The sequence below is a fragment of the Candoia aspera genome, chromosome 3 (genome assembly GCF_035149785.1).
Source record: "Candoia aspera isolate rCanAsp1 chromosome 3, rCanAsp1.hap2, whole genome shotgun sequence".
NCBI classification, from domain to species: domain Eukaryota; kingdom Metazoa; phylum Chordata; class Lepidosauria; order Squamata; family Boidae; genus Candoia; species Candoia aspera.
The window spans coordinates 23,115,196-23,132,379 of NC_086155.1; the positions used below are offsets into that span (position 1 = coordinate 23,115,196).

The 17,184-nt window shown below is 39.6% G+C and overlaps 1 protein-coding gene across 1 annotated transcript; it reads right to left on the reverse strand.

The window, feature by feature from the left end:
- Positions 1-2,235: 2,235 nt before the first annotated feature.
- On the reverse strand, positions 2,236-16,954 carry TOMM34 (translocase of outer mitochondrial membrane 34). Its single transcript, XM_063297139.1, has 7 exons — positions 16,739-16,954; positions 13,007-13,106; positions 11,743-11,895; positions 10,369-10,535; positions 8,617-8,764; positions 4,319-4,445; positions 2,236-3,801 (listed from the first exon to the last, which is right to left on the reverse strand). Exons 1-7 carry the CDS (start codon positions 16,857-16,859, stop codon positions 3,697-3,699), a joined length of 921 nt encoding a protein of 306 aa, XP_063153209.1. The 5' UTR covers positions 16,860-16,954; the 3' UTR covers positions 2,236-3,696.
- Positions 16,955-17,184: the final 230 nt, after the last annotated feature.

Consider the following 17,184-nt stretch of genomic DNA (forward strand, 5'->3'; position numbering starts at 1 on the left):
GGACCTGGAGTATGCCAACCCTCTCTGATATTCTCGGGCAAGCAGAGAAATGTAGACAGACAGTCTCTCAAATATCCTAGTCCTGTGCCATGAAGGGCTTTGTAGGCAGTAACCTATCCCTTGAATAGCAACAGAAGGATACCAGTAATCCCTGCAACTTATGCAGGGGTGGTATTACATGGGCGTAGTGGGGTGCACCCGTAACTATCCATGCTGCTGAATTCTGGATCAGATGTAGCTTCTGAGTTGCACTCAAGGACAGCCCATGTAGAGCATGTTGTATTAATCCAGGTGAGAGTGACTGTGAGCAGAGCTTCTTGATCCAGGAGATGGTTTAGGATGCTTTGACTGACTTGCCAGCTGAGGATGACCCAAAAAGCAAATTGGGGTTTTGTGGAGGTGCAAGTTATTTCCTTTAGTGTGAAGAGCCCTGGGTCTTTTGGCCTATGGCATCCAATATACTGTGATAAGCCAGACTCACTAAAACTTTGATTTTCATGACATGTAAGGCAGCATCATTCCTATTACTAGAGCTATATTTTATATTGCCATTTGGGCCTATGCTTTCACTTAGTTTGGGGAATGTATGGAATCCCTCTCCAGTTGGCCAAATTACTCCAAAAGAAGGGAGGGAAACTAAAGATGAATTCCTGACCCTGTCGGGAAATTGGGTATGAATCTAAGCTGTATTTATGCCATACAAGTAATGGCTCTCTTCTCTGTGTGTTCTGTGTGACTTAATAAATACACTGAATTTTTTTAAAACATATCATGCTATTAAAGACAGTCAAGAAGGGCCAGGATAGATGCACCACCATCTCCAGTCCCACCATGTCAAGTATAATGAATGCCATGTCAGTGCTATACTGAAACCTGAAACACGACTTAAACAAGTCCAAATAATTTACTTCTTCCAAGGCCCACTGAAGCTACAGCCTGATCACCTTCTCCATCTTTCCTAAAAAGGGGAGGAAGACTGGCTGAAAATTTTCTAGGACCACAGGGTCCAGCAATTATATCTTGAAGAAGGGCTGGATCAACTATCCCATTCCCACCTCCCACAAAGTTGGAATCTTGCAAAAATTATGAGACTTTAGTAGGATTTTTTACATGTATTTTTTGGGGTAGAGTTGTGCTTGGCATGTATAGATCCCTTTTTCCTTGGGAGTGAAATACACAATGATAATGGAGGAATAAAATTAGGACAAATTTCCTTCAAAAAGAAAAGGTGCCCAGTAATTCTAAAAAAAAGGGATTTGGAACATTCTGAATCTATACTCATGTTGTGACTTGGTTGTAATAAAAGGGGTCAAGCATAATCTGAGGCAAGTAGAACACTTTACTAAATATTTATCATGCTTTAGAATGGGGGCCTCTATATTTTTCTAGATGGCATTGAGTTACAACTAACATCCTCAAGGAGTAAGTATTATAGTGCATGGATTTTTTGTTTTGGAACAGCCCTTCTCTCATGCACATTCTCAGGACTGATAGCTCTGGTTGATGCATTTGAAGGATACCTTTAATGTATAGGTAGTCCTCGATGCACGACCGTTCGTTTAACAACAGTCCAAGTTACGACGGCCTCAGGTTGGGTGCTTTATGGCCTGTAAAGCACTTCCGAGCATCGCAAAATGTCACGCACACCCTGCAGTCAAATGATTGTATTTCGGGCACTTGGCAACTGGCTCACATTTACGACTGGTTGCAGCATCCCCCCGGTCACGTAATCATGTTTTGCAATGTTTTTTGCTGTTTTCTGGCAAGAAACGGCCATTGGGGAAACTGGATTCGCTTAACGGTCATGGTGATTAGTTTAACAACTGCCGTAAAGATGGTCGTAAAATCGGGTCTGGTCACACGGTGACTCGACTTATGACTTATGATGGAAATTCCGGCCCCAATTGTGGTTGTAAATCGAGGATTACCTGTATCTAAGTGCTGTTGAAGCAATGCAGCCTAAAACACTACAACCGGATAGAAAAGCTATGGCCCTCCAGTTGTTGAACTACAGCTCTCTGTAGTTCCAGCCAGCATAGCTAATGATGAGGGATGCTAAAAGTTGCAGTTCAGCAAGTTCCGAGGATCTACAGCATCCACATTTGTGATGCTGCTACCCTATCAACAGCCCACTGATATTCTCAGGGTTGTTTCAAACCTGAACTCACCCCTCCTCTGGAAAATGAATGTCATGGTGTAAAATGCTTAACAAAGCTCTCACTTTTACGAATTGCATAAAATAACAGCTTGTTTATTTTGAAAGTTTGAAATAACAGGATAACTTGATAGATACTCTACAATAAGAATCAAGCTTTATTCCTTGCAACAAGGCCCAAAGAAAGACTTTCTCTCTCTAAAATTTTCAGAGACAAATGATACTTCACAGTGCAAAATTGACAGTGGACCTTCTCCAAATGCTTGGTGCATAGTCTCTACCCTGCAGGTCTGTGGTAAGAGGCAGCATACAAAGCTCTCTTCTCACTAAGGCAAGAAGTAGCAATGCCCTAAGTGGGTCCCTGCAGGCCCACCTTGGAAAAGCTGCAGAGGCAGCATAACTGGAATAGCAACAGCTGTATAGGTACTGTAAAAGATGTAAGGATTTTTTTTTAAAAAAGGTGACAAATTGGTAAATCTTGGATAGCAATATTACCAAATAGCAAGTGGAAGTTCAGTTCTCCTTCCACTCAAGTAGATTATCAACACAGTAGGCTGAATACTAAACAGAAGTGTTTTCTCTCCTACAATCTAATTCTCTAAAGCAGGATAGGAAAATGTGAAGTCACCCAGATGTTGCCAAATAAAACTGCCCAACAGACCCATCTAGACATGGCGAATGCGAGAGATACTGTGAGCTGTCCAACGTGCATGACTCATTCCTCTCTACAGAGGTGGTTTTTTTTATCGCCATTCGGAGTTTTTTTTCTGTATCTGCTGCCTGAAAGAATCTAGGTTTTAGATAAGCAACTGTAGGCAAATATACAGGTAGGAGCAGCCCCTTTGCCTGAGACTGTCCCACTTGAAACTGATCATCTTTTCCCTCCTCCACCATGACATGAACTTTAGCTTACAAGGTTAAAATGAAAAAGTATCTTTGGAAAAGACGTAACATATTCCAAACATGTATTTAACTTCAGAGAACATGAAATTAAGCTTAATCAAGAACTCTAAAAGGTAAACTGCTAAAAGGTACACACAGAATGAAGAAAGAACAACATGCCAAATTCTTTGGTAAAGGACAAAAGCATTTTTAGATTTCCACATAACACGCTGAAGACCAAAATGCTCCACCAAAGCCTAGTCCATAAAAGTTAAGGCAAAGCAGGATCTATTCTGGAAAGTCTTACTGCCAGTTTATTATGCCAAGACTTTAATCAATCAGCCACTATAATAGTTCTGTCTCTGCAAGCACACTGGAAATACATTGGACAAATAGTGTTCTAAGTAAAAACAATTCTCTAGAAGAGATGCTTGCAGCATCATCCCGCTTCTAAGTAATTTGCCAGAAAGCTGCAGATCTCAAAAAATAACACAGAACTTTTAGAAGACTGCAGGAGGAAGAATGAACACTTTTTATAAGGGAAGGAACCAGAGAAAGGAACATCACATCAGCAGGTCTAGAAGGATTTTGCAACTGCATCCTGGAAATCTTTTTTTAAACAAGGAAATCAGAACAGCACAAAGTTCTCTTTAGGTATCTTATTTTAAGAGCTTGTTTAATTCTTGTTGTAGTTTCTTAGCAGCGCTGTTCTCTGGTTCAATCTTCAAGAGGCTGTTGATATCTGCCTTACTGGATTTATAGTCCTAGGGAAACAAAACCAATTAAAATTGTGAATTCCTGCATGCGAAAAATACCCAATGAAGTGATTAAAATATTTTGGTAATTTGGTTGCAGCCACATTGTTTTAACTATAGACAACCTTCTTAATACTGTTATTTCTTTTAGTTTACTAGGAATTGACCAGACCTTGCATGCACTGTCCACTTTTATAAGCAAAGAAAGAACTGTTTGGAGTTGTATTTTTTTAACTCACCCAAGAAAACAGCAAAATATGATAAGCAGCTCCAATAGGTATCTACTAGAACCAAAAGGTTTAAGAGTGCATGAAAACCAAAGCTTTTACAAACCAAACAGTGTCTGCAAATTTGCAAGATGGCTCTTTAAATGCAATGCAGTTAAGTGATCTACATCATAAGGAATATTGTCTAATTAAAAATCTTAGAGAACCTAATGGGGTTATTTCCTTACTGATCAATATAAATTTTTTGTCCTATGCTGACTGTGCACTTATCTAAAATTCCAAAAAAAAAAGTACTTTACCTTAAGCTCTTTATATGCTTGTGCTCGTCTATAAAATGCCTTGACATTCTTTGGGTCTATTTTAAGGGCTTCTGAGCAATCCATAATAGCTTCTTTGTACTGCTTCAGATTCAGGTAACAAAGAGCCCTGAAATATAGAAAACAACCTATAAATGTCTTCAAAAACAATTGGTTACAATCTAGGATTCAAGTTATTATTGATTCATCTCATAAAGACTAGTGGTGCAAATGTTCCATTTATATTTTAAAAGATTTGGCTTGAATTATACTCTACAATGGATATGTTAAAGATGTTAAAAGGCTTTACACATCTTGCAACATATCTACACTTTCTGAAAAGTTTGTCCTCCAAATCTCCCTGCAACTATAATGGCTGTAATTATTTGGCATTAATTGTAACCAACAGTATTAATTTATTTGCACAGTGACTTACTACTTATTAATACTAGCTGAGGATACTGCAGTTAGATATACCCTGGGCAACATGTTACTCTAGATTTTTAATTTAAACTGCTACAATAGATCGCTTTCAATTCATACATATAAATGGTAATGTGTGTTCTAAGAATGTAGAGTGCTACATCTGGCTAATCCAATTTTTATAGCTAGTAGTTCTCCAGAATTTTTTTACAAGTATACTTCAGCCCTTACTATTTTGCATGATGTTTTCTAGTTTTCCTATTAATCAAGATAGGAAACTATCCCGGTACCATCTGGTCATTAAAAATTTTGTCGCACTTTTCTCTCTAGCGTTTTTTTACAGGCACTGCCTGAGGACTTTCAAACTAATATTCAGAGGCTTCTTGAAAATATTATCTAGCTCTTTGCAAATGCAATAGAATATTTCGGAAAATTGAAACCTTTGATCCTGTAGAATAGCATTATTACTGTCTTCTCCTTCTACTTCTCCTAAATCAGTATTTTTCAAACTTAGCAATTTTAAGATGTGTGGAATTCTGGGAGCTGACATGCACACATCTTAAAGTTGCCAAGTTTGAAAAACCCTATCCTAAATCACTCCACTGCAGGATGAAGGCTTCTTTATTGACGGTTATGACTGTAATGTACCATATTGATCCAGTTCAGGCTGGTAGTCAGATGTTCTTCAGCTTCTAGGACTGAGTGAGCGACTGGCTCTAAATCTCCCAGCCAGCTTCCATGCCCAAGGGGGGACTAGAAACTAGTCTCCCTACTCCTACTCCAGCACCTTAACTACTTACCACACTGGCTCTCAGAATAGCACTATTTACAACACTATGTTTGGTGTATATATATACCTTGGATTTAGCTTAATTTAATCCTTTTCTTATGTTAGCTTAGAATCTAAGTCATTTTACCAGTATGTGTTTTACTTGGAACATTTTAAATCTACACATTTCAAGGTTTTAAAAAGTTGAACTTGTTAAGCTGTACACATCTGATCTTTTTTTAAATACTATCATACAGAGATAGAAATTGGACATTCCTATATTACCAGAGCAATGTAAGAAAGCCATGCTCTAAATCAAGCATGGGAATCTTCAGAACCTCCTTCCGTTGCTATTATGAACAGCCCACGGGTCTAAGTTAAATAGGTGGCCTCCCAGTACCCCATTTGCAGGTCCACAATATTTCCCCAGAATGTTTCCATTTTGGGGAGGCTTAAACAGTAAAATGGGAATTTCTTAAACTTCCCCTAAAAGCCTACAAAATGAAAAGAAAAAAAAAGCTGTCATGTCACCAGCAATGTGCCTGCAGCCCCACACAGGGCACAAATGGAACTGCAGCCTGCCAAAAGGTTTCCCACCACTGCATTACACCCTTTGTAAACTGTTATCCATTTAATTGTTGTTGTTGTTGTTGTTAGTGCCTTTCTAATTCAGTATTCTTACATAATGCAAATGAGGTGGTCATCTTCCTTTCACAGCCACAGTTTAACTTAAGGATCTAAACTGCCTTCAAAAGAGTGGGAAAAAAAATGTTTTTCCTGTGTAACTTACAATGAAAGACAGATAAATGCCATGTAAGTAGAACAGGAAAATTCTACTCTGAAATAAAGTCTATTCACGCAAGAACTATAGATGAAAGGGCATGTGTAGATGTTTTTTCCATGAATAAGGTATTTATTAATATGTTCTGCCTTCAGGATAATTTTAAACTGACAAAGTATTCTCCAGTTTGTTGTTTATTCGTTTAGTCGCTTCCGACTCTTCGTGACTTCATGGACCAGCCCACGCCAGAGCTTCCTGTCGGTCGTCAACACCCCCAGCTCCCCCAGGGACGAGTCCGTCACCTCTAGAATATCATCCATCCACCTTGCCCTCGGTCGGCCCCTCTTCCTTTTGCCTTCTATTCTCCAGTAGCCTGACACTATGATACAGTGCCTTGGTTCATACATCAGGCAAAGCTGTAGTATCTATCAATCAGTCAACTTTATTACAGTCTCGGAATAGCAAAAATATTCACTATATTGCTTCAAATTATAATAAGAGATAGAAGTTATATAAGCTCAATATAAAATACAGTAAGATACACTGATGAGACTGATTTCTATCTTCCTATGGTTTTTGTTTCATGTGATGGGGCTGTACCAACAGGCTGAAAATAGTTTTGCTACCTGCCATTTAATTTCAGTCCTTGTCTAAAAGTAAACCACTTATATTAAAAGCTGTCCAGAGCACCTGGAAATGTTTGTATTAAGGTGACAGACTATCATGATATTGTGGATAGCCACACAGAAGAGACAGTATAGTACAGAAAACACAGGTCCATGTTTCCATTACACCTGCTCCAACAGGGCATTCTTTCATTGAGTGTCTTTGGGAACTGCTGAAGGATGTTAAAAATACACAAGAATGAATACTCTGCAATACTTTGGAAGAGTAAGATGAGATATCAGGCTGCCTGATCCCAGATACTGCACTTGCAAAGATTCTACCTTGCTATTTCTGCGTATCTGTTCATTTCCACATCTCCCTTGCTTGGCAATAACCTAGTCCCACCAGCATCTGGTGCAACACACTTTGAAATGCTTTCCTTAGAAACTTGGTCTGAATGGTCTCAGGCACACCATAATGTCAAAATGAAAATGTATGATGATGTATGCTACAATTATATACTTGCGTCACAGGGCCTGATGCAAGTAAATAGATCACAGCATTGCTGTGATGACATCACACATGCATTTTCATTTCTTCCCCCACTTTTGGATGCCTACGAATAGAGGCATCTAATTCTAATTTCACTCCACTGAGGTACTGTGCTAAAGATTTAGTTGCAAAAAGATAATTCTGGAGGGATCAACTGTCCCAGCTGCCTTTCAGATTTCAACTGACTGATCAGTTTGGAAACTATTGATCCTGAAACATGTGGCTAAAGTGGGAGAGTCCAGTATCTTCCTGGTGAATCAAGCAGCTTTCAAATATTTGTAATATCTCCAAGAAGGTTGTTGAATCTACCGGCTCTAAATATGAAAAAAAATTCTTCCCATCTTGTTACAGAAATATGACATTCCCAGCATGATGGTTCTGCATATAAATGGAAAGTTAACCATCTTCAGAAGGTGGAGGCACGATTTAGTTTAGCTGTTATTTAGCAACTAGTTCCACTCCTTCATTATGTCTGTCTTCTTTTTTGATGTGATCAGCTGTTTATAGAGGTTTTTTCTATTGTACAATTGACAATAGGGGTCTACTTTACAGGTATGGTAAGTAACATATTCATGATGGAACCATGATTTTTATAAAAAGACAACAATTAGTTCCTTCTCTGCCCTTGGGGTGTAATAATGTTTGGAGATGCTGTCCCAAGTCCTCAAGTTCCTTATCATATCAACATACCTGAACTATGTTTTGTTATCTCCAATAAGTGATCTAAACTGTGCAAGTTCAGTAAAGTTTAGTGAGGCCATAATTTCTGTTTTCAATTCAGACTGGAATTCACTACACCATTGGATGTGTAAATCTCACTTCACTGGATAGTGCTCCAAGACCAGTATGAGTGAACATTATTTAAGCAGCAATCAACCTTGGGTAGCTCCAAAAATTGCAGCAAACTATATGAGAAATAGTTGCATAGAGTGCAGCTCCTAATGGTACTGGCTTAATACATATAATCCTAGGATAATTCCTTTTTATAACCCATTTAAAAAGGAATAAAATTTTAATTTGTAAAATAATACTTATGAATTAGTGTTATGTTACCCATAATTAATCAAATTGTGGTTTAGCATGTAATGTCAGCTCAGCCAGTGGCATGATCTGATTGCTTAACAGTTAAGCTAGTTATAGATATTTTTGATCTGGCTACTTAAGCATTACCTGTTAGTGTAAGTTGTGCATTCCATCTTGTGAAGTTTTATGCTCTCTGTGTATTTTTCAATAGCTTTCTTATAGTTGCTCTTCTTCACAAATTCATTTCCTTCTAGTTTCAGTGTATTTGCTTGTTCAGTTGAGGCAGCTGTAGGCACTGGAATTCATATTCAAGAAAAACAGCAAACTAATGTAAAATGAAAACATCACGTTGCACATTTATTGTCACAGGAGAGAATATCAGGAATGAAAATCCAGTCCTGAATGCTTGGGATGTTGAATGACAGTATTTAAGATTGGAATGTACAAAACCTACCACTCCAGGAATGGACCATTTCCCCTACAGAACGTGATACTTCATCTGTTACAAAGGTGGTCCAATGTTTTTCTAGAAATCAATCCTGTGAACCAAAAGCTGGTTGTGGTGCATGGAATGGTAGGTTTTGCTACCATTCTTAAGATCAATTCATATAGAATGCCACTCTATTCTCTTTAAAAATTCTGGGAATTGAAGTCCACGCATCTTAAAGTTGCCAAGGTTGAGAAACAATGGTCTAGTTTATTACATTATGTAATAACATCAGAAAATTCTTAATCTTAAACAGAAAAAAAGGGTCTAATACCAAGTCTATTGTGCTGATAATAGTGAATGAAAATGGACTGAACGTGTCAAGAAAACATGTGACTCTGCAAATGTATGTAATGTACAGCTGTGTACATTGTTAACTGTGATCCTGAAAACTTCATCTTGGTTGCCTGCTTTAGACAAGAAAATTGAGTGTAAGTTTGTGTGGCAGTGATTGGTTAATTCTTATATGCAGCAGAGCACAATGCTTGTCGGTTGAGTTGCATTCAGTTTGATGCAGATGTTACACAGACCGACTTTACATCAAATAACAATGTAATGGTAAAAGTGTACCTAGATTGTACTCCTATCTGAAATTCTAGGCTGAATAGTACACAATTAAATGCTTTCACATAAAATAACTTACTCATGACTAAGAATTTTAACATAGATTTTCCTCATTCTGTTTTATATGCAGATGGATTTTGTTTGTCTGAATATGGAGATGTATTCTGTGATACAAACATCTCATCTACAGTCAGAAGTGGTAAATTCTGGGAAACTTTTCATCTCATCTGATGTGTGTGTGAGCTATTCCTAAACAAAAGCTTCCCTCTCCCCAATCCCCTTGCCTCTGAACATTTTTCTTCAAGTGATTTTGTTCAATTTCACCAAGGCAGCCTAGAATAAAGACAGGAATTTAATGCAGAGCTTTTGCCAGCTTTTTTAACCTGATGCTTTCCACATATTAGGCTGATTGGAAATTCTGGTACGCATTGGTACAATACATATCCTGCTATGACTCCAATGTTTGGGGGAAAAGATCACCACATGCTTATTTATTGATGTGATGTGTGCTGATAGCAAGTTTTTGGAAAGGTTTTTATCAGTCATTTTCCACCCAAAAAGATTCTCTCTTCCTCCACTCCCCCAGCCATTTCAAAATGCAGTTGTGACTCCTTGGAAACACAATACAATGAAAATGAAAGTGATTGGACAACATCTTTTAGAAAAGTATATGTGAGCTAAAAATGCCTTAGTCACTTACCACTTAGTAAGAACTATATATGCATGCATGATTTTTTAGACAATTTTCCACAGATCCAAAACATTTATATCTGCAACTACTATTCAGATTCCTTAAATTTGATGCTTTGCTGTTTGTTCCTCTCTCTCAAAATGAGGAGGCTACTGACCTTGCTTTGTTACAGGAACAGAATTACTTGCTTTGCCTCTTGGAGCAGCTTCCTGGTTTCCAGTAGGAGGCCCCCACTTTCTCTGAGCAGAAACAGGAACAGTTGGGATGGGGGGTAACTTTTGGCGCCATTGAAGACCATCTTTTTCCAATAAAGCCTTTGTCATTCTGAATGAAGAGAGCTATATATAAACTTATTGTAATGCATATTATCTGCTGCAATATCTTCTTGAAGAGATGAAGGGTCATCCCCAGAGGGAAATAATCTACATATGTATGTAAGTTTCTCAGGGGGAAGGATACATGGCACTAGCTCTTTAAAAAGAGTCAAGTGTTTACTTGAATACCAAGAGTGATACTTTCCTACTGTCTTCAGACAAATGTCCACGTTGATGCAGACAGATTATAGGTGGGTAACTTTTATGGGTCAGAAGTTGCAATACAGCCTCTTTTGACTAGAAGGCCATCCAGTGAAATGACATCATGGCTAATGGCACTCCCCCCCCCCCCCGCTTGTATTTGAGGTGTTGGCCTTTGGGGGTTGATGCTTGGTGGGAATGAGCGGAGTTTACAACCCATAAGGGTGGGGTGGAAATGGATGCTGGGGCTGTGTGTTATCCTCTGCCCATCCTTGAAGTAATCTGACTTTTGTTGTGTGAAAAATTATTTTTAAATGTTAACTGGTAGACAAATTTGTGTCCGTTGCCAGAAAAAAAGTGAAGGAAGGTATTTTGGTTGACAAGTTTAGTCAAATTTATTGGTCACATAATAGCCATTTCATGGCAGTCACTTACAAAAAAACCAAACAGCTGATTAATACTATCTTGGGTATTATGGCCATTTCTAGAATGTTTTTTTCAGTATTCCCAAGAAAGAGCTGACTTGCACTAGCATAGAATTACTGTCTGCCCCACTGCCTGTCCTCCACATCCGATGGGCTCCCTGTTGGCAAGAACCTTAATACTGGTATGGTTCCAGCTCATGAGTGCTAGGGGAAAAATTGGTGCAGGGAGGGTGATGTGTGTCACCCTGAGCTCCTGGAGGAAAGACAGAATATAAACTCAGTAAATATATAAATAAATAGCAGGCTTTGTTCCAAAGCTGTAACTTTCAACGCAGAACATTTTGCACATTTCTGTACACAACATATACTTCTTACCTAAGTGAGGCTAGAGTAATCTCTAATATGACTTGAAGGATTAGGTAATTTGATGCTCTCTAAGTATTTTGAATGTCAGCTCCCATAACTTCCCGTTACTATGAGCAAGAGTCACCGACTGTAGGGGTTTAGTCCAATTCATCTGGATGGCATCAGTTTTCTAGATCATTTAGCTACTTTTGTGTATTCATTAGACACAAAGAAGAAAGGGGTTACCTATTGACTCCATCATGTGCAGCCTGTACAGTGCAATCAATCTGTAATACAGTTTTGTAGTCCACATAAGCTAAATGGTATCGCTCAAGAGCTTCATAGGCTGCTGCACGCCTCAGCAAAGGTTTGATTCCAAAAGGGACCAGATCCAGAGCACTAAAGCAGCAGGGGAGAAAGCAGTAATTCATGGGAGCAGAGAAGTTAATGTTCATATTTAATTGCTGGAAAGATTATTTACGTACAACTTCCATTCCTACAAATATTTACTCTAATTTCATATTTAAATTAAATTCGCTTAATGTTTGAAATTTGGCTGAATTATCTGAACAGCTTGAATCATCTGACCCAAGAGGATAAAATATCTACCTAGTGCTTCTCTCTCTGACGAAGGTTTGCAAGTGCAAGAGAAAAAAACAGAGTATGATATATAAACATTGTGCTTGTGATATAAGAATGGCTGCTCCATTACAACTTCTCCCCACCCCAGAACTGTTTATTACCTTTACTTATGTTGAATGTATATTTATTTAATAATACTAATTTTCTATTCTTGTGACAATAAAAAAATTTCTTTTGAGTCGCCTATAAAACAATTGGAACGCCAAACCTGTCCAACTCAATCAGCTGCGCAGACAGGTCAAGATGGTGAGCATTTGTCCAAATAATCACCAGGGTTCAGGGCCGCAACTAGGTGGGCAAGCGCTCCGGGCGCCGCGCTGGGGGGGGGGGCGCCAAAATGGGCATGGAATCCACGTTTGCCCCGGGTGACACAGACCCTAGTTGTGGGTCTGCCAGGGTTGATGTCCAACCTGATGGCACCTAAATAACCAACACACCACTCCCATTTTTTAAATATCTACATTTCCCAAACATGAGAGCTGCAGTACTAACTCCTTGTCAGCAGTTACGGCTGCTGCTGTCTTAGGGATGCATGGTGAGACGTTTTTTAATCTCTCCTACTTTTCCTATAGTTGGTTGGTTAAAGGAATAAACTTCTAACCATCAAGGATGCCTTACACCCCTCTCTTCTCTAGCAAGAAACTCTTGATAACTGGATACATAGTAGTGTATGCAGCCTCTACAAAACGAAAAAGCTAGATGTGGGACAGAATTTTTCAGTTCTCAACAAGCAGGATTAGTTATTTTCTTTATGGGCAGTCCCAACCAGACTATGAGAAACATCAAGCATTGAGCAGCCAAGAAGTAAAAAACAGCGATGTATACACTGGCCTTTCATTCTCCTTTTCTTGGGAGAGCAGCTACTTACGCAGAACAATCCTTAATGCAAAGACTACAGTTCCCATCTTTCAAATAGCAGGCAGCACGATTGGAATAGAGAACACTTTTTTCTTCTGTATTCACATCCCCTATGTGTAGAGACAAGCATTAAAATATAAGGAACATGTTCTAAGTACAAGAACAGCATTTTCTTATGGTAAGGTACAGTTGGGTTTGGCACACTCTCCTCTTTGAGATATCTTTTGCTGTCTTCATAAAGCTTCAAGCCCACTAATAGTCCTAGGTCATAATTGGGAAAAATCAAAGGAATTGTGTGGCTTGTAAGTAACAATTTTTTTTCTATCACTTTACATATTATCATGAATATATTACATTTTTATCTTGTGCCAACAAGAGAATCACATTGTGAAAACTCCAATTGTCAATAATGTCCTTTTATTTGGAAGTTGAACTGGTCCTCCCTAGCTCCTGTGGCTGAGCTAAATTCATTCATTTTTTTTACAATTTTGATAAGGATCATTTAAATGTAGTTTACATGCACTCAGATACACCAGCATTTCCAGTTAAGACTAGAAAAGGCCATATTAGCAGGAATAGACATTACCAAGCTCTACCATGGTTTCACTTGATATAAAACTCAACACTCAACAAAAAACAAAATAGGTGGAGGAAGGAGTATTAGGTATGTCCGCCACCTTGAGTTATTTATGAAAATAATAAAGGCGGGATAGAAAATAAAAAAATAAAACTCAATACTACCCAGTCTAATACACTGGCTTTCAAACTACTGTTGAATGTTCCTATAAACATGTCTAAAATAACCAATATGGACTGCCAATTTCCTTATAATTGAATATAAGTACCAAAGAATCTAAATACATGCAATCAAAAATGAAGTTTTCCTATACATATAAAACATTTGCTGTGCTATAGTTACTGTATATGAGTAGATACCTAAATGATGCTCATATACAATTTAAAATAGAATTTAGTCAAGGGAGACAGAGCTAACAACTTTTTGCCTTATTTTTTAACAGACAGCATGTAAAATTTTGTATCTATTATTCATACATGATTAGAAACAAAGAAAAGACCACACTATATGTAAAATTATGGAAATACTTCAATTACTGTTATTTATCCCTTCAAGGTGTATACTCTCACCCTACCTATTCAACTTGTATGCAGAACACATCATGCGACAAGCTGGCCTTGAGGAATCCAAGGCTGGAGTTAAAATCTCTGGAAGAAACATTAACAATCTCAGATATGCAGATGATACCACTTTGATGGCTGAAAGTGAAGAGGAACTGAGGAGCCTTATGATGAAGGTGAAAGAAGAAAGTGCAAAAGCTGGTTTGCAGCTAAACCTCAAAAAAACCAAGATTATGGCAACCAGCTTGATTGATAACTGGGAAATAGAGGGAGAAAATGTAGAAGCAGTGAAAGACTTTGTATTCCTAGGTGCAAAGATTACTGCAGATGCTGACTGCAGTCAGGAAATCAGAAGACGCTTAATCCTTGGAAGAAGGGCAATGACAAATCTCGATAAAATAGTTAAGAGCAGAGACATCACACTGACAACAAAGGCCCGCATAGTTAAAGCAATGGTGTTCCCTGTAGTAACATATGGCTGCGAGAGCTGGACCATAAGGAAGGCTGAGCGAAGGAAGATCGATGCTTTTGAACTGTGGTGTTGGAGGAAAATTCTGAGAGTGCCTTGGACTGCAAGAAGATCCAACCAGTCCATCCTCCAGGAAATAAAGCCAGACTGCTCACTTGAGGGAATGATATTAAAGGCAAAACTGAAATACTTTGGCCACATAATGAGAAGACAGGACACCCTGGAGAAGATGCTGATGCTAGGGAGAGTGGAAGGCAAAAGGAAGAGGGGCCGACCAAGGGCAAGATGGATGGATGATATTCTAGAGGTGACGGACTCGTCCCTGGGGGAGCTGGGGATGTTGACGACCGACAGGAAGCTCTGGCGTGGGCTGGTCCATGAAGTCACGAAGAGTCGGAAGCGACTAAACGAATAAACAACAATCCCTTCAAGCACTGTGTTATACCTGTATATTAGTTATTTAACATTCCTTCTCACAATATACAACATAAGCATCCATAGTTTTATAAAGAGATAAAGAAACATTCCTTAAAAATGTTTCTTATGTCAGAAAAGGCCTTTTAACTCTTCTCTGTCTTTCATTTATTTGCTGGATATCTGAGGCCTTTCATTATGTACCACTATTCCAAAATGTTGCTTTCTATTTAGAAGCTGACTATCTTTCATGTTTAGGAAAAGCCATGGGCTAAAACTCTTAAGAGAAAGGGAGACATAAGAGAAAAAGAGACAGACGAGGCTGAAGCCTGAAGGCAGTTAGATAAGTTTCTGTTCCTCACCTTAAAGTCCATGAGGAACACAGTGGGCAGAAATAAAGAGAAAGTACTTAAGGGTGGGCTACTCCTATGAATGCTCAGAGGTTCAGGACAGTAAAAAGGAAAAGAAACAGAAAGTGCTTCAGTGAGCTATCCAACTTCTGGCTCCACACACAACTTTCATTTCCTACTAGTGGCCAAAACTCTCTCATTGTGACTGCAGCAGATAGCTTTGCTGACATAACAAGTCTAAAGCTTATCATGAAGGAGGTTTCAGAGGCTCCCAGCAACTTAAGACCAGAAAATTATGAAGACCTAAAGTTCTTCTACATGTATGTCCACCACAACCTGCCACTTTTGGTTTATGTACTCCACGGGCTGCAATTCCAAGAATATGTAGCGAGATAAAGAATGCTGTTCCATTTTAATCCAGAGGACCATAAAGCACCTCTGCTCTACCTAAGAAGCTGGTAAAAAGCCCAGAACGCTCAAAACCAGCTAATGGGATGGAGTTTTTATATTCTGCCATCAGGTACTGTTTAAAATATTCTGGGTGCCCACATGTATGGAGTCGTAAAGCCATCTTTGTGGGCTTGTTTGTGCATTTACACATCATGATCCTCAAGCTTGGTCCTAGCTCTACAACCTAAAATGTTAGTCACTAACAGAATATTTTTTTTTTCTTTTAAATGTCTGGGCAGGATTTAAGCCCAAATAGGAATGAGCATTGATATAAACTGGGATTCATCTAGGAACCTGTTTTGGAATATAGGTATTACTCTAAGCCCAGGCCAGACCCAATTCTGAATTATGTATCCCTCTAAGCTTCTGCCTGTTCCTGACAAAATTAAAGATAGAGGCCTGCACACTTTAGGACTCAATCGCTGATTCAACAGACTCAAGTCTCATCTCTGCCAGGGAACCGCTCCTCCTCAGTTTCACCCACCTATGAAATGGGTGAAGTCATTACCCAGAGATGATCTGAGAGAGACCGTAAAGGCCCTTCATGACTTTGCAAATTAAAATGTGGCATATAGACGTAAATACCCCCCCCCCCGCAACAAGAAACCTAACTGTCCTTTTCTGGAGGAGAGAAAGTAATCATTCGAACATGAAACGTACCCGAAGGTGGCTCTGAAGCCCAGCTGGCCGCTCCCACCCATATTACACAAACTCATTTACAACAGGACAGAAGTAAATGGAGTCAGACTTGGGGAATAAGCCGGCACGGAGCAAGGACCGACCCGATGGCTGAGGGTAAAACCCTTTCTATGCCTATTGGAGGTATTATAAGAGTGACAATGAGGTGACTGCCCCAGATTCCTAGACCGAGATCTCCCGCCCCGGACACCGAGGGAGGCGTTGCGGGGCTTCGCGCCGGTACCTGCCGCTTCCAGCAATTCCAGAGCTCGGCCGTAGAGCGCAGCCGCCTGGCCGTATTGCCCATTGCGGAACTGTTCGTTCCCGGCTTGCTTCAGGTCGGCGATCCGCGACGCAGGAGCCATGAACCCCGGGTGAGGGAAGTCTGAAAAAGCCGGCACCGGCTGACGGCGTAGAAACGAGGAGCCGTTTCCTTCCTCCGTGCTCGATTTAATTAGGGGCGGCGCAAGCCGGCCTACGCCCCGCCTCTTCCTTTAGAGGCGCCTGTGCCTGGGGAGGTCCAGCACTTCAATCCCTGCGTGGGATTAGGAAGGCGGTCGGTTGGGGGGTGGGGAGAGAGAGGAGGTACCTGCCCGGAATACGGGTACTGTCCTCACAGGGAAGTGAAGCCAATTGAGTATTTTGAGCCCCTTCTGTGGGAGGAAACCCCAATGCACTCATTCTGGAATA